Raw genomic sequence first — 21158 nt, forward strand, 5'->3', positions numbered from 1 at the left:
GAACTTCTTTCCAAAAAACTTCACAAAAAACAAAGGAATGATAAGATCAGATTTTTTTTGGATTAAAAAATATAACATCTGGCCAGGCACAGTGGCTCACGCTTGTAATCCTAGCACTTTGGGAGGCCAAGGCAGGCGGATCACGAGGTCAGGAGATCAAGACCATCCTGGGTAACACGGTGAAACCCCATCTCTACTAAAAATTAGCCGGGCGTGGTGGCGGCGCCTGTAGTCCCAGCTACTCAGGAGGCTGAGGCAGGAGAATGGTGTGAACCTGGGAGGCAGAGTTTGCAGTGAACCGAGATCGAGCCACTGCACTCCAGCCTGGGTGATAGAGTGAGACTCCGTCTCAAAACAAAAAAGAAAAGAAAAGAAAAAAAAAAAAAAAATATATATATATATATATATATATATATATCATCTTGACTGGGCGCGGTGGCTCACGCCTATAATCTCAGCACTTTGGGAGGCCGAGGTGGGGGGATCACGGTGTCAGGAGATGGAGACCATCCTGGCTAACACAGTGAAACCCCGTCTGTACTAAAAATACAAAAAAGCAGCGGGCATGGTGGCAGGCGCCTGTAGTCCCAGCTACTTGGGAGGCTGAGGCAGGAGAATGGCGTGAACCCGAGAGGCGGAACTTGTAGTGAGCTGAGATTGCACCACTGCACTCCAGCCTGGGCGACAGAGCGAGACTCCGTCTCAAAAAACAAACAAACAAACAAACAAAAAAAAAAAACTTTATTAAGCTAAATTTATTTACCATAATATTAAGTATTTATTTATTTATTTATTATTTTTTTGAGATGCATTCTCACTCTGTCACCCAAGCTGGAGTGCAGTGATGCAATCTCAGCTCACTGCAACCTCCGCCTCCCAGATTCAAACAATTCTCCTGCCTCAGCCTCCGGAGTAGCTGGGCTTACTGGCACCCACCACAATGCCCGGCTAATTTTTGTATTTTTAGTAGAGATTGGGTTTCTCCATGTTGGCCAGGCTGGCCTCGAACTCCTGACCTCAGGTGATCTGCCCACCTCAGCCTCCCAAAGTGCTGGGATTACAAGCGTGAGCCATCATGCCCAGTCAACTGTTAACTCTCTTAAAGTGTATGATTGGCTGGGCTGGTGGTTCACACCTGTAATCCCAGCTATGTGGGAGGCCGAGGTGGGCAAATCACTTGAGGTCAGGAGTTTGAGATCAGCCTGGTCAACATGGCAAAACCACATCTCTACTAAAAAAATTAGCCAGGCATGGTGACGCATGCCTGTAGTCCCAGCCACTCTGGAGGCTGAGGCACCAGAGTCACTTGAATCTGGGAGGAGGAGGGGTTTTTTTTGTTTGTTTTTGTGTGTGTGTGTATGATTGAGTGTTGAGTGGTTTTTAGTATGCTCACATAGTCATGCAACCATCATCACTGTCTAATTCTGGAATATTACCCTCAAAAGGAACTCCATACCCTTTATTTTGTTTGTTTTTCGAGGCAGAGTCTTGCTCTGTCACCCAGGCTGGAATGTAACGGCATGATCTCGCCTCGCTACAACCTCCCCCTCCTGGTTCAAGTGATTCTCCTGCCTCAGCCTCTGTAGTATCTGGGATTACAGGCGCCCGCCACCACACCCAGCTAATGTTTTGAATTTTTAGTAGAGACGAGGTTTTCCCACGTTGCTCAGGCTGGTCTCAAATTCCCAAGCTAAGGCAATCTGCCCACCTCAGCCTCCCAAAGTGCTAGGATTACAGGTGTGAGCCACCACACCCGGCCTCCATACCCTTTAGCAGTCACTCCCCTCGGCCCCTGGCAGCCACCAATTTACTTTCTGTCTCTATAGATTTGTCTATTCTGGACATTTCATATTATAGGGTCCAGTCCTATGGGACTTAGCGGGTGTTCTCATGTGCGGAGATGAGGGATTGTAATAAATAAAGACACAAGACAAAGAGATAAAGAGAAAACAGCTGGACCCGGGGAACCACTACCATCAAGACGTGGAGACTGATAGTGGCCCCGAACGGCTGGGCGCACTGTTATTTATTGCATACAAGACAAGGGGGGCAGGGTAAGGAGGGTGAATCTTCTAAGTGATTGACAAGGTGAAGCAACTCACGTGATCATAGGACAGGGGGCCCTTCCCTTTTAGGCAGCCGAAGCAGAGAGAGAAGGCAGTGTATGCCAGCGTTTTCTTCTATGCACTTACAAGGAAGATCAAAGACTTTAAGACTTACTATTTCTTCTACCACTGTCTACTACGAACGTCAGAGGAACCAGGAGCATGGGAGGAACATGAAAGCGGACAAGGAGCGTGACCACTGAAGCACAGCACCACAGGGAGGGGTTTAGGCCTCCAGATGACTGCGGGCAGGCCTGGATAATATCCAGCCTTCCACAGGAAGCTGGTGGAGCAGAGTGTTCGCTGACTCCTGCAAGGAGAGGAGACTCCCTTTTGCGGTCTGCTAAGTAATGGGTGCCTTCCAGACACCGGCATTACCGCTTGACCAAGGAGCCCTCAAGCAGCCCTCATGCAGGCATGACGGAAGGCTTACCTCTTGCCTTCTAGCTCACTTCTCACAACGTCCCTTCAGCACCTGACCCTATACCTGCCGGTTAATCCTAGGTTATATTAGTAATTCAACAACGAGTAATATTAAAAGCTAATGATTAATGTTTATAATAATGATTGATAATTGTCCATGATCATCTCTATATCTAATTTGTGTTATGACTATTCTTATTTTAACTATATTCTTTATTATACTGAAACAGTTTGTGCCTTCAGTCTCTTGCCTCAGCACCTAGGTAATCTTTCGCCCACATTATATAAATGGAAAAATATAGTATGTGGCTTTTTCTGTCTGATTCTCTTAGCATGTTTTCAAGGTTCACCCATGTTTTTTAAATTAAATTAATATTTTACATTTATTATTATTATTATTTTTTTTTTTTTGAGACGGAGTCTCGCTCTGTCGCCCAGGCTGGAGTGCAGTGGCCGGATCTCAGCTCACTGCAAGCTCCGCCTCCCGGGTTTACGCCATTCTCCTGCCTCAGCCTCCCGAGGAGCTGGGACTACAGGCGCCCGCCATCTCGCCCGGCTAGTTTTTTGTATTTTTTAGTAGAGACGGGGTTTCACCGTGTTAGCCAGGATGGTCTCGATCTCCTGACCTCATGATCTGCCCGCCTCGGCCTCCCAAAGTGCTGGGATTACAGGCATGAGACACCGTGCCCAGCCTGCTTTCTTCTTTTTTGCTGTTAAGCCTCCTCCCGCTCCAAGCAGAAAAAGCTTCATGGTCTACTGCGCTTCAGATTGAAAACTTAGACACCCTCAGGGACCAGTGGGGAAAGCCACCCATTAGAGGAAAGTTTCTCATTTGCATTACACAGTTCTGATACTTTCCCTACCTTTCCCCACCCCCAGCTTAAATCAGGTCTAACTCATACACAAGAAACCAGACCTTCAAAGTGTGCAATTGATGAGTTTTAACTTATATATACACCTGGGAAACCATCACCACCAATAAAGAGAGTGACCACAAGGTAAAAACAGTATTCATCATCCCCAGGAAGTTTTGTTTGGTTTTGTTTTGAGATAGTCTTGCTCTGCTATCCAGGCTGGAGTCCAGTGGTGTGATTATAGCTCACTGTGGCTTAGTCCCAAGTAGCTGGGACTACAGGTTCCTGCCACCCCACGGCCATTATATATATATAGAGAGAGAAAGAGAGTTGTTTTTTTGTTTTGTTTTGGTAGAGACGGGGGTCTTGCTATGTTGCCTAGGCTGATCTCAAACTCCGGGCCTCAGGCAATCCTCCTGCCTCAGCCTCCTAAAGTGCTGGGATTATAGAAGTGAGCTACCACACCCACAGAAGTTTTCTTTTTGTTTTTGAGCTGGAATTTTGCTCTGTCGCCCAGGTTGAAGTGCAGTGGCATGATCTCGGTTCACTGCAGCCTCCACCTCCTGAGTTCAAGGGATTCTCCTGCCTCGGCCTCCCTAGTAGCTGGGATTACAGACATGCACCACCATGCCCAGCTATTTTTGTTTGTTTGTTTGTTTTTTGAGACGGAGTTTCGCTCTTGTTGCCCAGGCTGGAGGGCAGTGGTGCGATCTCGGCTCACCGCAAACTCCATCTCCCAGGTTCAAGCGATTCTCCTGTCTCAGCCTCCTGAGTAGCTGGGATTACAGGCATGTGCCACCATGCTTGGCTAATTTTTTTGTACTTTTAGTAGAGACGGGGTTTCTCCATGTTAATTAGGCTGGTCTTGAACTCCCGACCTCAGGTGATCCGCCCGCCTCAGCCTCCCAAAGTGCTGGGATTACAGGTATGAGCCACCGCGCCCAGTCACTAATTTTTATATTTTTAGTAGAGACAGGGTTTCAACATGTTGCCCAGACTGGTCTTGAATGCCTGACCTCAAGTGATTCACCTGCCTCGGCCTCCCAAAGTGCTGGGATGGGTGCGAACCACCACGCCTGCAGAAGTTTTTCTAAGCCTCCTTGTAAACCCTCTATTTTTCACTGTTCCCCACACAGTGTTACAGACCACAAGTTCTTGGGACCCGAATGCAACTGAAATTGACTTGAGGCCAAAAGAGTTTTCCCAGACAAGACCTCATTGGAGTTTATGCCTGGGTATTGAGGGAGACAGCACAAGAGAAAGGGAGCGAATTCGCTGGCTGACTCTTGGAAATGAGCCAGTAGGACTTTTTTTTATCAGGCAAAGCTCTGGAATTGACATTAGCGGGAGGATATACAGGCTGGGCTGGGCAAAATATGTGAGGAGCAGGGCACTCAGGTGGGCACTTGTCTGGCTGCGATGGTTATCTTGAGTAATGGGCCACATGGTGTTCTGGCCGGTGCAACAAGGCTGTAAATCAATCGTTCAGCTTTCCTTCCGGAGTTGGGACACTCACATCCTTGGTTACTTCCTAAGGCCAGTTCCTGAAATTCTTTTCTTTTTCTTTTGTTTGTGACAGAGTCTTGCGCTGTTGTGCCCAGGCTGGAGTGCAGTGGTGCGATCTCGGCTCACTGCAACCTCCTTCTCCCAGGTTCAAGCGATCCTCTTGCTTCAACCTCCCGAGTAGCTGGGATTATTTTTAGTAGAAATGGGGTTTCACCATGTTGGCCACGCTGGTCTCAAACTCCTGACCTCAAGTGAGCTATCCGCCTAGGCCTCCCTAAGTGCTGGGATTACAGGCGTGAGCCACCGCGCCCGGTCTCGTTATTGATTCTTTTTGCTTCCGCGGACAACTTTTGATTTGCTATCTTCCATCTGAGGGTATTCAGGGCTTTTGGGCCTTTGTGTGTAGACAGTCAACTCTGTGGAGCTGAGATCCTGGAGAATATGGCCAGAGAGAAATATGAACTGTACTCCATTTGCAGCCAGCAAAACTTTCCTTTCTTTGAGCTGTCTTTGGAGCGGTTCTAGATTTTGGGAGGACGGCTGTAGATCTCCTGCATCCTTGGTTAAGTCATAACCTTGGGGCCGGGCGCGGTGGCTCATGCCTGTAATCCCAGCACTTTGGGAGGCCGAGACGGGTGGATCACGAGGTCAGGAGATCGAGACCATCCTGGCTAACACGGTGAAACCCTGTCTCTACTAAAAAATACAAAAAACTAGCCAGGCGAGGTGGCGGGCGCCTGTAGTCCCAGCTACTTGGGAGGCTGAGGCAGGAGAATGGCGTGAACCCGGGAGGCGGAGCTTGCAGTGAGCTGAGATCCAGCCACCGCACTCCAGCCTGGGTGACAGAGCGAGACTCCGTCTCAAAAAAAAAAAAAAAAAAAAGTCATAACCTTGGTTAAGGCTTATAGATTTCACTTGAGAGAGTACTTGTGGTAAAGAAGTTCAAAAGCCAGGAATACCAGCTGTTTGTCTCAGCTAAAAACTGGTAATATGGCTGGGCACTGTGGCTCATTCCTGTAATCCCAGCACTTTGAGAAGCCGAGGCGGATGGATCACCTGAGGTCCGGAGTTCAAGACCAGCCTGACCAATATGGTGAAATCCCGTCTCTGCTAAAAATACAAAAATTAGCCGGGCATGCTGGTGTCTGCCTGTGGTCCCAGCTACTTGGGAGGCTGAGACAAAAGAATTGTTTGAACCTAGGAGGCAGAGGTTGCAGTGAGCTGAGATTGCACCACTGCACTCCAGCCTGGGCAACAGACTGAGACTCCATCTCAAAAATAAAACAAATAAATAAAATCTGGTAATAATAAGTTTAAGAGTATTTATTTTAAAGAGCTCTATAGTTAGAAGTCAGCTTAATCAAAAGCTGATATCTAAGTTATATATATATTTAAAAGGCCTTTCTGACTTTTCTCTTTGAATCTTTTTTCATGGACTAGAACTTTTTTTTTTTTTCCGAAAATAAAAATCCCCGTGTGCTTGGTATGACAACTTCCTTTGTTCACTTCCTCTCTTTTTCTTTTTTTCTTCTTTCCTGAGATGGGGTCTTGCTCTGTAGCCCAGGCTGGAGTGCAGTGGCGTGATCACAGCTCTGCACCTTTGACCTCCTGGGCTCAAGCAATCATTCCACCTTGACCTCCCAAAGTGCTGGGATTACAGACATAAGCTTCTATGCCCAGCCCACTTCCTTTATTAAAAATTAGTTTTCCATGATGGGAGTGAGAGCCCAAGGGGAGCCCTCTAGCATGAAGCCCAGAGTGCCACAGCAAATAGGAGCTTGAGTTTGACCCTAAGCCCTCAACCAGTGATAACCCAAACAGCTGACATTTAAGTTTCACTTCCCATTGTTTTTTTTTTGCCGCACATTCATGCATCACCTGTCCACTTCGCTGCTTAATAATTTTCTTTAAATCAACCCATTCTTTTGTTTTTAATTCAACACATTTATTTAAACAGGAAATGTCATTTCACTCCAGGAAGTGGAAAATCAGTATCGGTTGGCACACACAGACTCTAATAGTACAAATAAATCCAAAGATTCAGCAACAACAGAGAAGTGCTAAAAGCACTGGGTGAAAGGTGTTGGGGAACGGGTTGGTCACCAGGTCTCAAGGTGACACCCACAGATGATGCAAGAATTCAAAGGCTCACGCCTGTACTCTCAACACTTTGGCAGGCCGAGGCGGGTGGATCACTTGAGGTCAGGGGTTCAAAACAAACCTGGGCAACATGATGAAACCCCGTTTCTACAAAACATACAAAAAATTAGCTGGGCATGGTGGTGGTGTGCACCTGTATTCCCAGTACTACTAAGCTGAGGTGGGAGGATCACTTGAGCTGGGGAGGTGGAGGTTGCAGTGAGCCTAGATCACGCCATTGCACTCTAACCTGGGTGACAGAGTGAGACCCTGTCTCAAAAACAACCCAACAAACGACAACAAAAAATAAAACAAAAAACAAGGGGAGAACATGGCCACCTGCAAGCCAAGGAAAGAGGCCTCAGAAGGAAGTCTACTGTGCTGACACCTCGAACTTGAACTTCTGGCCTCTGGAACTATTGTAACCATCCAAGGGGTTCACCTTTCCTGCTACCTAGACAGAGCCCATACATCAAAACAGGGGAATTGCAATAGAGAAAGAGTAATTCGCCAGGTGCGGTGGCTGACACCTGTAATCCCAGCACTTTGGGAGGCTGGGGCGGGCAGATCACGAGGTCAGGAGATCCAGACCATCTGGCTAACACGGTGAAACCCTGTCTCTTCTAAAAATACAAAAAATTGGCCGGGCGCGGTGGCTCAAGCCTGTAATCCCAGCACTTTGGGAGGCCAACGCGGGTGGATCACGAGGTCAGGAGATTGACACCATCCTGGCTAACACGGTGAAACCCCGTCTCTACTAAAAACATAAAATTAGCTGGCGCGGTGGTGGGCGCCTGCAGTTCCAGCTACTAGGGAGGCTGAGGCAAGAGAATGGCGTGAACCCGGGAGGCGGAGGTTGCAGTGAGCCGAAATCCGGCCACTGCACTGCAGCCTGGCAACAGAGTCAGACTCTGTCTCACACACACACACACAAAAGCAGGAGGTCTGCTTTGGGAGAGGGCTGTTATCATCTTTGTTTAAACTATAAACTAGGTTTCTCTCAAAGTTAGTTCAGCCTGCATCTAGGAATGAACAAGGACAGCTTGGAGATTAGAAGCAAGATGGAGTCAACTATGTTAGATCTCTTTCACTGTCTCAGCCATAATTTTGCAAATGCAGTTTCACTGTGAAGAAATACATTTCTGTTGTTTAAGCCGCGCAGTCTGTGATCTTTTTTTTTTTTTTTTAAGACGGAGTCTCGCTCTGTCACAATTCTCCTGCCCCAGCCTCCTGAGTAGGTGGGTAGCTGGGATTATGGGCACACATCACCATGCCTAATTTTTTTTTTTTTTTTTTTTTTGTATTTTTAGTAGAGACAGGGTTTCATCATGTTGGCCAGGCTGGTCTCGAACTCCTGACCTCGTGATCCACCCGCCTCGGCCTCCCAAAGTGTTGGGGTTACAAGCGTGAGCCACCGCGACTGGCCATCTGTGGTCTTTTTGATGGCAGCCCTAGCCGACTAGCCTATCTCCTTAGCTCAATGGTCAAAGTTAGCATTACCAATCTCGGCCCCTGATGGGATCCAGGTACCAAGAAGGACACAGCGTCCCTGCGGAGTATTCTTCCCCACAGCTGCAAGACCAGATTTTAATCATGAGGAAGCAGCAGACAAGGCCAGAAACTGGAACTGTCCACAGGACAACTGGCCAGGGCTCTTCAAACAGACAGGGCCAGTCCAGCTGCTACAGATGCGAGGTAAGAAAAAAAAAAGCCAACATCAGGAGCCTCTCTGAACCTATTTTGGTTTGGAGGCTGTCCAATTTATTTACAAATCAAAAAAGTTATATATAAAATTATTATACTATATTATCATTTTATATTTATATTATTTTATAAATTAATATAATTATTATATAATTATAAATTAATAAATATTTTAATATATATACATTATTATTGTTGTACATTATCTATCTATCTATATAGATATAGCTATCTCAAATGTCAGGTCAGGCATATGCCACTGTGCTCAACTTGAATTTTATATCATTTTATTGTATTTTATTCTATTTTTTGGAAACAGGGTCTTGCTCTGTCACCCAGGCTAGAGCGCAGTGGCATGAACACAGCTCATTGCAGCCTCAACTTCGACCTCTTAGGCTCAAGTGATCCTTCTGTCTCCACCTCTTGAGTAGTTGGGACCACAGGTGCTCACCACCATGCCTGGCCAATTTGACAGAGTGACGGAGTCTCACTCTGTCGCCCAGGCTGGAGTGCAGTGGCACTATCTCGGCTCACTGCAAGCTCCGCCTCCCGGGTTCACGCCATTCTCCTGCCTCAGCCTCATGAATAGCTGGAACTATAGGTGCCCGCCACCACACCCTGCTAATTTCTGTATTTTTAGTAAAGACGGGGTTTTACCGTGTTAGCCAGGATGGTCTTGATCTCCTGGCCTTGTGATCCGCCTGCCTCGGCCTCCCAAAGTGCTGGGATTATAGGCATGAGCCACCACCCCTGGCCCATCCAGCAAGTATTTATTGAACTGTGTACCAGGCACTGGTCTAGGCACTCAGGAAGATGCAGCTGTAAACAAAACAGAGATCCCCAACCTCCTGGAGCTGACATTCTAAGGCTGTGCTGTCCAAAATGGTAGCTAGAAACCTCATGTAGCTAGTGCGCACTTGAAATGTGACTAGTCCACACTGTCATGTGATTAAGTGCAAAATGCACAGTAAATTTCAAAGCTTTAGCACGCACACATACAAACATACAAAGGTTTAAATATCTCAGTAACTTTTTAATATGGATACATGTTGAAGTGATAATATTTGGGATACACTGTGTTAAATCAAATATATTATTATTAATGTTAACTTCTTTTTTTTTTTTTTTTTTTTTTTGAGATGGAGTCTCGCTCTGTCGCCCAGGCTGGAGTGCAGTGGCCGGATCTCAGCTCACTGCAACCTCCGCCCCCCGGGTTCAAACGATTCTCCTGCCTTAGCCTCCCAAGTAGCTGGGATTACAGGTGTGAGCCACCGCGCCTGGCTAAATTTTTTTTTTTTTTTTTTTTTGAGACAGAGTCTCGCTTAGTCGCCCAGGCTGGAGTGCAATGGCGCGATCTCGGCTCACTGCAAGCTCCGCCTCCCGGGTTCACGCCATTCTCCTGCCTCAGCCTCCCGAGTAGCTGGGACTACAGGCGCCCGCCGCCTCGCCCGGCTAATTTTTTGCATTTTTAGTAGAGACGGGGTTTCACCGTGTTAGCCAGGATGGTCTCGATCTCCTGACCTCGTGATCCGCCCGTCTCGGCCTCCCAAAGTGCTGGGATTACAGGCGTGAGCCACCGCGCCCGGCCTAAATTTGTATTTTTAGTAGAGACGGGGTTTTTCTGTGTTTGTCAGGCTGGTCTCGAACTCCCGACCTCAGGTGATCTGCCGCCTCGGCCTCCCAAAGTGCTGGGTTTATAGGCGTGAGCCACCATGCCCGGCCTCACTTGTTTGTTTTTACTTTTTAAAATTGTAGTTACTATGAACAATGAAATAAATAAATATATGGTATGTTAGCGAGTGATACATTCTTTGGGAAAAACCATCAGGACTGGGCATGGTGGCTCGCACCAATAATCTCAGCACTTTGGGAGGCCGAGATGGGAGGATTGCTTGAGATTAGGAGTTTGAGACCAGCCTGGCAACAAAGAGAGACCCCATCTTTATAAAAAATTTTAAAACTTAGACAGGTATGGTGGTAGGTACCTGTAGTCTCAGCTACTTGGTAGGCACAGGCAGGTGGATTGCTGGAGCCAGGAGGTTAAGGCTGCAGTGAGCTGAGATCATGCCACTGCACTCCAGCCTGGGTGACAGAGAGAGACCTTCTTTCAAAACAAAACAAAACCCCTGTTCCTCAAGCAAGATGCCAGATGTACCTGGGTCAGTCCAGACTCCTGACCCATGTGGTTTAGGAGCAGCAAGGAGGAGGGAGGGGTCCCAGGAAAAGGGAACAGCCTTCCTCTGGGCCTTTGCACTGGCTCATCCTGCTTCCAGAATGCTCTTCCTAATATCCATTCTGCTCCTCCCCTCCCCTCCTTCAGGCCTTTCTGCAGATGTCACCTCAGTGAGGCTTTCTCTGATACCCCTGTCTAAAACTGCAAAGCCTCCTGAGGAGCTGGTACCACAGGAGTACACCACCACGCCCTGCTAATTTTTGTTTATTCTTTTGGTAGAGTTGGGGGGTCCCACTATTTTGCCCAGGCTGGTCTCAAACTCCTGGGCTCAAGCGATCCTCCCACCTTGGCCTCCCAAAATGTTGGGATTACAGGCATGAACGGAGGGATGTGCGGAGCGGTGTGAAACCCCTAATCGTCATTGGTCCCTGGCACAGTCTCTTCTGCCCATGGCTCCTTAAAGGGCAGGCTGGCCTGTGGGGAGAGGCGGGAGCTGGGTCAGAAAGGCGTCAGGTCTCACCCTCCCTTCTACTCGCAGCCAGATGGGCAGTCACCTGGGCTCTAGGATGATCCTTTCTGTGCAGAGTCCGCCTGCGGTGCCACTGGTGCAGGGAGGCGCGGGCCTCGGAGCTGAGCCCCCGGGGAGCACGGTCTGTTTGGGGCTGGTAGTGGGCAATGTGGTGCAGCGCCCCAAACCACGTGGTCAGGTAGTACCCAGCTGGGGACAGAAAGGGAGGTCAACTCGGCCCTCTAGGCTTCCCTGGTCGCCTCAAATACCCCTACAGTTTGCCTGCCGTTCCTCCTGCTGCGGGGGGAGGCTGTTTGGGATCCCGGAGGTACTGGATCGTTGGGTTCCAGCATTCTGGAGTTAGGGGCTCACCCTCTCCCCGCAGCTCGTCTGGATCTAAGAGCTCCATAAGAAACTCCACATCCAGCTGTGTCTCCCCAATATCCGGGCTCCAGATGAGTTCCTCAGTCAGCGCCGGCAGGAAGGCGTCGGCCCCCAAGGGATCTGGGAAAGCCCGAGGAAAGGTCCTGAGATGGATGCGGGTGCGCAGACACCTTCCATCTGATCCCCAGGACCGTGAGGGCTGGCTGCTCCTCCACCTTGTCGGGCATGACAACGCCTCCTACCAGAATCCCCAGGACCGCGTAGACGACTCCCACCAGTGCTGCCCCCTCCCTCGAAGTGCGGCTGCATACTCGCTTGCTGTCTGGTTCCCCCAACCCTCAAGGTGCTCCCCACCACGCTAGATGTTGACCCCTCCCTTACCTTGGTTCTCGCCCCGAGCCAGGCCCGTGTAGACATCTCTGCACACCTCCAACAGAAGCGCCACCTTGCGGCGCGGGGCGCAGGCAGCGTGCAGATGTGCAAGGCGCTCGTGGATGCGACTCCGCAAGGCGGGGGCGGGGCTCTGCCCCTCCGGCCCCGCCCCCTGTGCTCCCGGAGGCCCCGCCCCCGCCCGCAGGGCTGTTTGTCGCCGCCGCAGCAGTCGCAGCTCTGGTGCTCGGAGTGTGCGGAGTCGCGTCCACAGGGCCGGCTTCAGGGGCGCCAACACCGCCTGGCACACGGCCATCTCCAGCGCGGGGCCTGCGGGGGGTGGGGGACGGGTGAGCACAGGGCTGCCAAGTTGCCCCACGCCCACCTATGGAATCCACTCACCCTGGCACACCGCCACCCCTGCCTAGCTATGATCCCCTGTGAGTGCAGACATGGGTGTGAACACATGTGGAAGAGTGAGCCTGGGTGTGAACTTGCGCGCACATGTGGGCGATAGAAGGCGTGGGATGTGTAGGAAGGGCATGTGGGTGCAGAGGGAAACGTCTGTGCGCCGATGGAGAGGACGAAGTTGCACACTAGAACCCGTGGGGGCTCCCTTCCCGTCCTCCCATTACCTGGATCCTTGTCCTTCTTGGGGACCCCAGGACCCCTGCTCCCAAAGACAGCCCTGATGTAGGAGTCCTTTGCCAGGTGATCCTGGAGGTCAGTAAGGAGGTGCCGCACATCCTGAAGCAGCTCCGTGGCCGGGTCCCCAGACCCGTGGGGACCCCCAGAATCTGAGGCGATGCGCACCCGAAGGCTTCGGTACTGCCTGGCCACGTAGCTGCTCCGGGCCCTGACCAGAGACTGGATGTGAATGGTGAGCACTTCCTCGGGGCTTTCCTCTTCAGGGTCGTCCTCCCTTCCTTCCTCCCTTCCTTCAGGGTCTTCTTCCTCCTCCTCCAGGAGGCTGTCGAGAGCCGGCCCAGGATGGTCCACTTCCGGGCTGAGCGGGCCTTTTACCCAGGAGACCCCGTGAGGTGCAGGGTTCCTGGGGGCTGGAAGTGAGGAGGGGGTTCGGTCCCCTAGAACAGGGCAGCAGCTCCCTCCTCCCTCAGAGGTCCAGGGCCCTGCCCAGCTAACCTGGATCATGTCTCTGCGCAGCCTCTGACTCTGTTTCTTGAGGGGTCTGCTCCCTCCCCCAGCCTCTGTGGGTCTCCAGGTAGAGCTGGTTCACAATGCAAAGCACCTTCCCTGGGGTGACCTGTTGGACCCTGCCAATCTGCAGAGGATCTGAGGCCAGCAGAAGTGAGAAGGTGTCCTAGGTGTTCAAGGGACCAACTCTGGTCCCTTCAAGGCACCAGGAGACTTACTTCCCAGCTTCACTGCTGGAGGTGCTGAGGCTTAGCTCATGGCCCCTCCTCAGTCACACCCAGGAGTCCAAGTCCCCAGTCGCCTTCTCACTTAGACCCAGGAATCCGGTCCCCCTAGTTCCTTCCACCTCCAATCCTCTCCTCTGTTAGGACCTAGGAATACAGGCCCCCATCCCCTCTTCCCTCTGGGACTACAAAGTCCAGACCCCGAGCTCTCTCTAGCCCCCAGTTCTATATTCCCCTCCAACCCAGTAGTCTGGGCCCCAAAGCCCCATTCATTCCCTTGGAGCAAGGAAATTGGCAGGTTGGCTGTGCCCTCTTTAGAGAACCATGCCTCACCTGTGTGTTCATCTCTGGGCCCTAGGGTGGGAGGGGGCAAGAGCAGGCTTCTGGGCAGAATGTCCCTGAGAATAGAGAGGTGGGAGCCCCAGTGTCAGTGGGGTGTCTTAGGGAAGGGTCCCCCTTAGTGCTTCAGATGGGTGACCTGTACCTGCTAGCTGATAGAAAGGCCAGGAGATGGGGTAGGTCTGGCATGCAGAGGTTGGAGGATTCCAGGGACACACCTGGGGTGGGGGAGGAAGAAGAAGAAAGTAAACTTGAGTGGTGGCTGTCTTCTGTCCCCTGGGATGCTCTTGCTCCCCCATTCCTTCAGAATCCCCCCAGGGACCTTCAGAACAGGGAAGCTCCCACTCCTTGGAGTCCCCATCTTTACTCTTGCATACCACTTATGCCACCAACAAGGATTCATTCATTAGACAAACACTTACTGAGCCCTTAGTCATTTCCAGGCACTGGAGATATAGTTATCAAAAGACAGACAAGTTCACTGCCTTCCTGTAGCTTACCTTCTAGTGGGGGGCGGAGGGGGAAAAGGCAGAATATAAATGAGTAAACAGTCGGGGCACGGTGGCTCACGCCTGTAATTCCAACACTTGGGGAAGCCGAGGTGGGCGGATCACCTGAGGTCAGGAGTTTGAGACCAGCCTGGCCAACATGGCGAAACCCCGTCTCTACTAAAAATACAAAAATTAGCCGGGCATGGTGGTGGGCGCCTGTAATCCCAGACACTTGGGAGCCTGAGGCAGGAGAATTGCTTGAACCCGGGAAGTGGAGGTTGAAGTGAGCTGAGATTGAGCCATTACACTCCAGTCTGGGCAACAAAAGTGAGACTCTTATCTCAATAAATAAATAAATAAACAAAATGTTAAAAAATGAGTAAACAAAGTGGATATTGTATTGAGTGCTATGAAGGAAATGGAGTGATTAAAAGTGACCAGGAGGCCAGGTGTGGTGACTCATGCCCGTAATCCCATCACTTTGGGAGGCTGAGGTGGGTGGATCACTTGAGGTCCAGAGTTCAAGACCAGCCTGGCCAACATGGCAAAACCCATCTCTATTAAAAATACAAAAAATCAGGGGGTGGCGGCCTAGGGGAGGGATAGCATTAGGAGAAATGCCTAATGTAGATGACGGGTTGATGGGTGCAGCAAACCACCGTGGCACCTGCATACCTATGTAACAAACCTGCACGTTCTGCACATGTATCCCAGAACTTACAGTATGATAAAAAATAAATAAATAAAAATAAAAATAAACAAAAAAATTAGTCGTATGTGGTGGTGTGCACCTGTAATCCCAGCTACTTGGGAGGCTGAGGCATGAGAATTGCTTGAACCTGGGAGGTAGAGGTGGCAATGAGTGGAGATTGGGCCACTGCACTCCAGCCTGAGCGACAGAGTGAGACTCTGTCTAAAAAAAGAAAAAGAAAAAGTGACCAAGGGACCATCTTTTAACTATGATGGTCAAGAAAGGTTACATTTCTGCAGAGGCCTGGAGGATGGAGACTAAACCAGCCCCTTCAGGGAAAGCATTCATACAGGAAGAACCCAAGCAGAGGTCCTGAAGCTGGAACACACTTAGCATGCTAAAGACACACAGAGGGCCGGGCGCAGTGGCTCACGCCTGTAATCTCAGCACTTTGGGAGGCTGAGGTGGGCAGATCACAAGGTCAGGAGATTGAGACCACGGTGAAACCATGTCTCTACTAAAAATACAGAAAAAAAAAAAAAAAATTAGCCGGGCGTGGTGGCGGGCGCCTGTAGTCCATGCTACTCAGGAGGCTGAGGCAGGAGAATAGCGTGAACCTGGGAGGTGGAGCTTGCAGTGAGCCGAGATCGCGCCACTGCACTCCAGCCTGGGGGACAGAGCAAGACTCCGTCTCAAAAAAGAAAAAGACACACAGAGGGGAACAGTGTGTCTCGGGTGGAGTGAATAAGGGGTAATAGATGGAGAGACAGGCAGGAACTACATCACACAGCACCTTATAGATCATGACAAGGAGTTTGCATTTGTATCTAAGGGTGTTGCATGTTCTTTGCGGGATTTGGGGTGGGGTGTATAACATCTAATTAATATTGAAAAATACCTTGGGCTCAGAATGGATTGCGGGAAGGAAAGGGAGATAGGATTAGAAATATTCATCAGATATTTTGGAAGCAAAGCTGACAGGTGTTTTTGTTTTGTTTTGTGTTTTGGCAGGGTTTCCCTCTGTTGCCAAGGCTGGAGGGCAGTGGTGTGATCTTGGCTCGTGGCAACCTCCGCCTCCTGGGTTCAAGCTATTCTCGTGCCTCAGCCTCCCAAGTAGCTGGGATTACAGTCGCGCATCGCCAAGCCTGGCTAATTTTTGTATTTTTTGTAGAGATGGGGGTTTTGCTGTGTTGGCCAGGCTGGTCTCAACATCCTGGCCTCAGGTGATCCACCCGCTTTGACCTCCCAAAGTGTTGGGATTACAAGCGTGAGCCACCGCGCCGATCCAGCTGACAGTTCTTAGTGATCAATTGACTCTGGGCTGGAGACTCAGGGGAGGTGCCTTACCTCTGGCAATCTTCTGGATCTGGTAACTGTTGACTTCTCCTGGTAATAGTCCTGTCCTCAACACCAGGACCTGGCTGGGGTCATGTCCTATGACCAAGAAACTCTGGGGATAGAGATAAAGGCCGGCGTGACAAAGGTGCGCACAGATATCTGTTACTTTTGCCTGACTAGCATCCATTTCCCTTATTTTGGGTTCCACACCCCAAATTTCCTTTAGGGGAACACTTTCCCTACTGTCAGTCCATGTGGATGGGGCTGACTTCCCCCAAGCCCCAAGGGTGGGCCCATGACCTGATCTAGCCAATAGGAGGACGGTGCTCTCGGCCCACTGTTTGGTTCAGAGACGGTCATGTGACTCAAGTTCAGCCAGTGGACATCTTCCACAGGATTTTTTTTTTCTTTTTTCTTTCTGTTTTTGAGACGGAGTCTTGCTCTGTTGCCCAGGCTGGAGTGCAGTGGCACAGTCTCTGCCCACTGCAAACTCCCGCCTCCTGGATTCAAGCGATTCTTCTGCCTCAGCCTCCCAACTAGCCGGGATTACAGCACCTGCCACCATGCCCGGCTAATTTTTGTATTTTTAGCAGAGACAGGGTTTCACCACGTTGGCCAGGCTAGTCTTGAACTCCTGACCTCAAGTGATCCGCCCTCCTCGGCCTCTTATAGTGCTGGGATAATAGGCGTGAGCCACTGCATGCCGGAGCTCTTTTGGAAAGAGTTCATCTGTTACACTGGTGTTGCTAAACTGGTGGGAGACAGCTCTGAGCTGGGAAGGGCAGTACCCTCCTGAGGAGGAAGCTGTGGTAGCCCCTGTTTGCTGTCCCCTCAAATCTATTCCACATTCGCTGCAGAATTCCTTGTTCATGGCATCAATATACCCAGCCATGAGTATGACTGATATATGGATTATGATTGCTATAGGTGGTGGTTCTTAGCTCTGGCTGTGTACGTCCCAAGAGAGCTGTTAAAAAATATTGCTACAGCCAGGCACGGTGGTTCACGCCTGTAATCCCAGCACTTTGGGAGGCCGAGGCGGGTGGATCATCTGAGGTCGGGAGTTCGAGACCACCCCGGCCAACGTGGTGAATCCCGGTCTCTACTAAAAATACAAAAATTAGCCGGTGTTAATGGTGGGCACCTATAATCCCAGCTACTCGGGAGGCTGAGGCCGGAGAATCGCTTGAACCTGGGAGGCAGAGGTTGCAGTGAGCCAATATCGTGCTGCTGCACTCCAGCCTGGGTGACAGAGGGAGACTCCATCTCAAAAAATAAATAAATACATAAAACATAAATAAAAATTTTAAAAAATATTGCTACCTGGGCCCCATCCTTATTTTTTTTTTTTTTTTTTTTTAAATAGAGACAGGGCCTTGCTGTGTTGCCCAGGCTGGTCTTGAACTCCTAGGCTTAAGCGATCCTCCCACCTCAGCCTCCCAAAGTGATGGGATTACAGGCATGAGTCACCGCACCCGGCCAGCCATCTATATTTTCTGAATCAGTTGTGAAAACCTTTATTTTGGCCGGTCACAGTGGCTCACACCTGTAATCCCAGCACTTTGGGAGGCCAAGGTTGGTAGATCACCTGACATCCGGAGTTCAAGACCAGCCTGGCCAATATGGTGAAAACCCATCTCTATTAAAAATACAAAAAATTAGCTGGGCGTTGTGGCAGGTGCCTGTAATCCCAGCTACTCAGGAGGCTAAGGCAGGAGAATCGTTTGAACCCTGGAGGCGGAAGTTACAGTGAGCCGAGATCATGCCATTGCACTCTGGCCTGGGCAACGAGAGTGAAACTCTCAAAATTAAAAAAAAAAAAAAAAAAAAAAAGAAAAAAAGAAAACCTTTATTTTTCCTGTAAAATAAACAGATGCAAGTGGTGCATCCGTGCTTCCGGCCTGGAATGAACACAGGTGCTTGGGCGTGGGGCAGCCCCAGGGCAGGTGTGAGGGAAGTCCAAGAGAATTATAGTTATGCTGGCCTTGATGTCACTGAGCTGCTGATCTAAAGCCAGCAGCCGCCGTTTTGGTTATGTTAGGAAGATAAATTCCTATTTGTTTAAGCCACTGTAGGACAGGTGTTTGTTATTTTCTGTCCCAAATACCCAAAATTCCCCACAGTTGAAAGCAAAGCCAAGAAATGGGATGAAGAGAAATTTCTAAGTGTTCTGAAGTTCAGCATCCAGACCTTCTTGAAACTACATTTTTTTTTTTTTTTAAACAGGGTCTTGCTCCATCACCCAGGCTGGAGTGCAGTGGCATGATCTCAGCTCACTGCAGCCTTGACCTCCTGAGCTCAAATGATCCTCCCACCTCAGCCTCCTGAGTAGCTAGGACTGCAGGCATGAGCCATTACACCTGGCAATGAATAGCCTTTTTGGTTTGCCCAATTTGTGTCGTGTTTGTTGCTAGTAACCAGCAGAGTCCTAATCTAGGGTGTCATGGGGGTCAGGACGGGCCCCCAGCTGTGAGTACTCACCCCCATTGGCCACAGCCCCACGAGGGCCTCCGCATCCTGGATATCCAGCTCTGGCACATGCCATACCCCCGATGTTCTCTGCAGGCGAAGAAGTGGCTCTAGGGTGCTGAGGACCCCTAGAGGGGTCCTGTCTGCTTTTTTCACCTGTGGTGGGACCAGCCTGGGATGGACAGTGTCCAGGGGGTCAGGGGTCAGAGGTGGGCAGTGGGACATTGAGGTGAGGTCAAAGGTATAGGAAGGGGCAGGCCCAGGACAGAGGCTCAGAGATGCGATTCAGGGTTCTGTAGTGAGGGAGGTGTTGGATGGAAAGGGTTTCTAGATGTAGCGGAAGGAGGGCATAGCCTCAGCCCCAGTAGCCCTCACCTCTCCCCCTCTGTGGGGACTTCAGGTGCCTTGTCCTCTGGCTGGGCCATCCTCAGGATGCAGGAAACCAGTGAGTCATGACCTGGCCTCTGGCAGGGAGAAAGGTAAGACTCAGGGAGAAGGCTGCTCCAGCCCCCGGGTCATGTTCAAGGTATTTACAATCAATATGGCAGAGACCCCGACCAGTCAGAATGGACCCCAGAGGCCGCTTGCTGTGGCAGGGGTTAATTCTTTATTTTTGAGACGGAGTCTCACTGTATTGCCCAGGCTGGAGTGCAGTGGCACAATCTCAGCTCACTGTAACCTCTGCCTCCTCGGTTCAAGCGATTCTCGTGCCTCAGCCTCCCGAGTAGTTGGGAATACAGGCGCGCACCACCACGCCTGGGTAATTTTTGTATTTTTTAGTAGAGACAAGGTTTCGCCATGTTACCCCAGCTGGTCTCAAACTCCTGACCTCAAATGATCGCCTCACCTCAGCCACCCAAAGTGCTGAGATTACAGGCGTGAGCCACCACGCCTGGCTGGCAGGGGTTAATTCTTTAGTACTGGATGGTGGGGAATCTGGGGGTCCCAGGAGAGAGACCAGTGTGTCTTGTGGTGCGGGGAGACGACTCAAAACAATAGCTCTTTACTAGGTGGTAGGAAATATTTTTAAGATTTTAACAGCCATGGCAGCTGTGTGAATGTGGACCAGCCCTTGGCAAAACCCAGTCAGTGCCTGGAAAAGTTCTTGGCCCACAGTAGGCAGTCCATATATCCGGAAAGGTAGTAACATCCCCTCTTCCTCCCTTCCCACACCATGGAGGGGCCGCTGAATCTCTTCCCCAGTGTTTTATTATGAAAAATTTCAGACATAGAGAAAAGCTGAAAGAAGCATACGGGAAACATCCATATGTCCACTCCTGAGATTCTACCATGAATATTTTACTCATCTTGCTTTATCACACATCTGTTCCTCTATCTCTCCATCCACCCATCAGGCCCCAGCTCCTAACCAGGTACAGAGTCCTATGTAGGTTATCATTTTGGGGTGGCACTTGTCCCTGCAGCAGTCCCAGGAGCAGGAGGCCTGGGTCTGGGGAGGACCCTTCCTTCCTTCCTTCCTTCCTTCCTTCCTTCCTTCCTTCCTTCCTTCCTTCCTTCCTTCCTTCCTTCCTTCCTTCCTTCCTTCCTTCCTTCCATCCATCCATCCAATATTTATTGAATACAGGCTGGAATTAGGTGCCTGTGCCCTAGAGAGAGGGCGATGAACAGGACAGGCTCCTCCCCTCAGGGCCTGCCATTCTTGTTTGGGACAGGTATAGCGTATGAATAATAAGCAGCTAAACAAATACATTAGCCCATTGACCAGAAGCCCAGGGTGCTATTAGGAGGGAGGGAGGTGGGGGAGGGAGGCGCAGGTGCCCTGCCCAGGCAAGAGCAGGAAGGAGGGGAGGGGAGGGGAGAGGGAGGCAGATGCCTGCTTGGGTACCGTGGCAGGGGAGGAGGCTGTGGGCAGTGCATGGCAGGGGTGGTTCAGGGCAGCTGCCTCATACCAAAGGAAGGCAGCAGGGGCTGAAGATGCCAGATGCTCGGTCCCCGGGGGCCCTACCTGTTCTCGGAGGAGAGGCCTGCAGTAGCAGGAAGTGGAGAGAGGAAGCTGAGCAGGCAGGGGGAAGAGGCGGGGCTGGGGCATCTGAAGTCAACTTTCCTCCCTCTTTCTGGGGCCTCAGGCCTTCCTAGGGCTTAGAGGAAGGGACACTGGCAGGCTGGAAGTCCAGGGGTCAGAGCCATGAGGGGCCCCTGTGAGGACCCTCCTGTCACCCCTCACTCTGGATCCTGGAGACTTTCTGGTTCCTTAGTGGCCCAAGATCTAACCCCCTCCCTTCAGAGATTTCCCTGGGTGCCCACAGAAAGAAACAGGAGGCCAGA

General features: G+C 50.5%; 1 protein-coding gene across 4 annotated transcripts; it reads right to left on the reverse strand.

Annotated features, from left to right (window-relative positions):
• Window positions 1-9209: 9209 nt before the first annotated feature.
• LOC105495390 (Ras and Rab interactor like) lies at window positions 9210-21079 on the reverse strand. Of its 4 annotated transcripts, XM_024797128.2 has the most exons (13): window positions 20839-21078; window positions 19248-19336; window positions 18885-19044; window positions 16413-16515; window positions 14029-14101; window positions 13878-13942; window positions 13309-13458; window positions 12979-13223; window positions 12801-12882; window positions 12178-12495; window positions 11785-11916; window positions 11459-11622; window positions 9210-11378 (listed from the first exon to the last, which is right to left on the reverse strand). In XM_024797128.2, exons 1-13 carry the CDS (start codon window positions 20920-20922, stop codon window positions 11316-11318), a joined length of 1728 nt encoding a protein of 575 aa, XP_024652896.1. In that variant the 5' UTR covers window positions 20923-21078; the 3' UTR covers window positions 9210-11315. The 4 variants fall into 4 exon arrangements, with proteins under 4 accessions (XP_024652896.1, XP_011763155.2, XP_024652897.1 ...); XM_011764853.3 differs by having other exon boundaries at window positions 12801-13223; window positions 20839-21079; XM_024797129.2 differs by having other exon boundaries at window positions 12801-13223; window positions 20783-21068.
• Window positions 21080-21158: the final 79 nt, after the last annotated feature.

Source organism: Macaca nemestrina, chromosome 20 (genome assembly GCF_043159975.1).
Source record: "Macaca nemestrina isolate mMacNem1 chromosome 20, mMacNem.hap1, whole genome shotgun sequence".
Classification (NCBI taxonomy): Eukaryota; Metazoa; Chordata; class Mammalia; order Primates; family Cercopithecidae; genus Macaca; species Macaca nemestrina.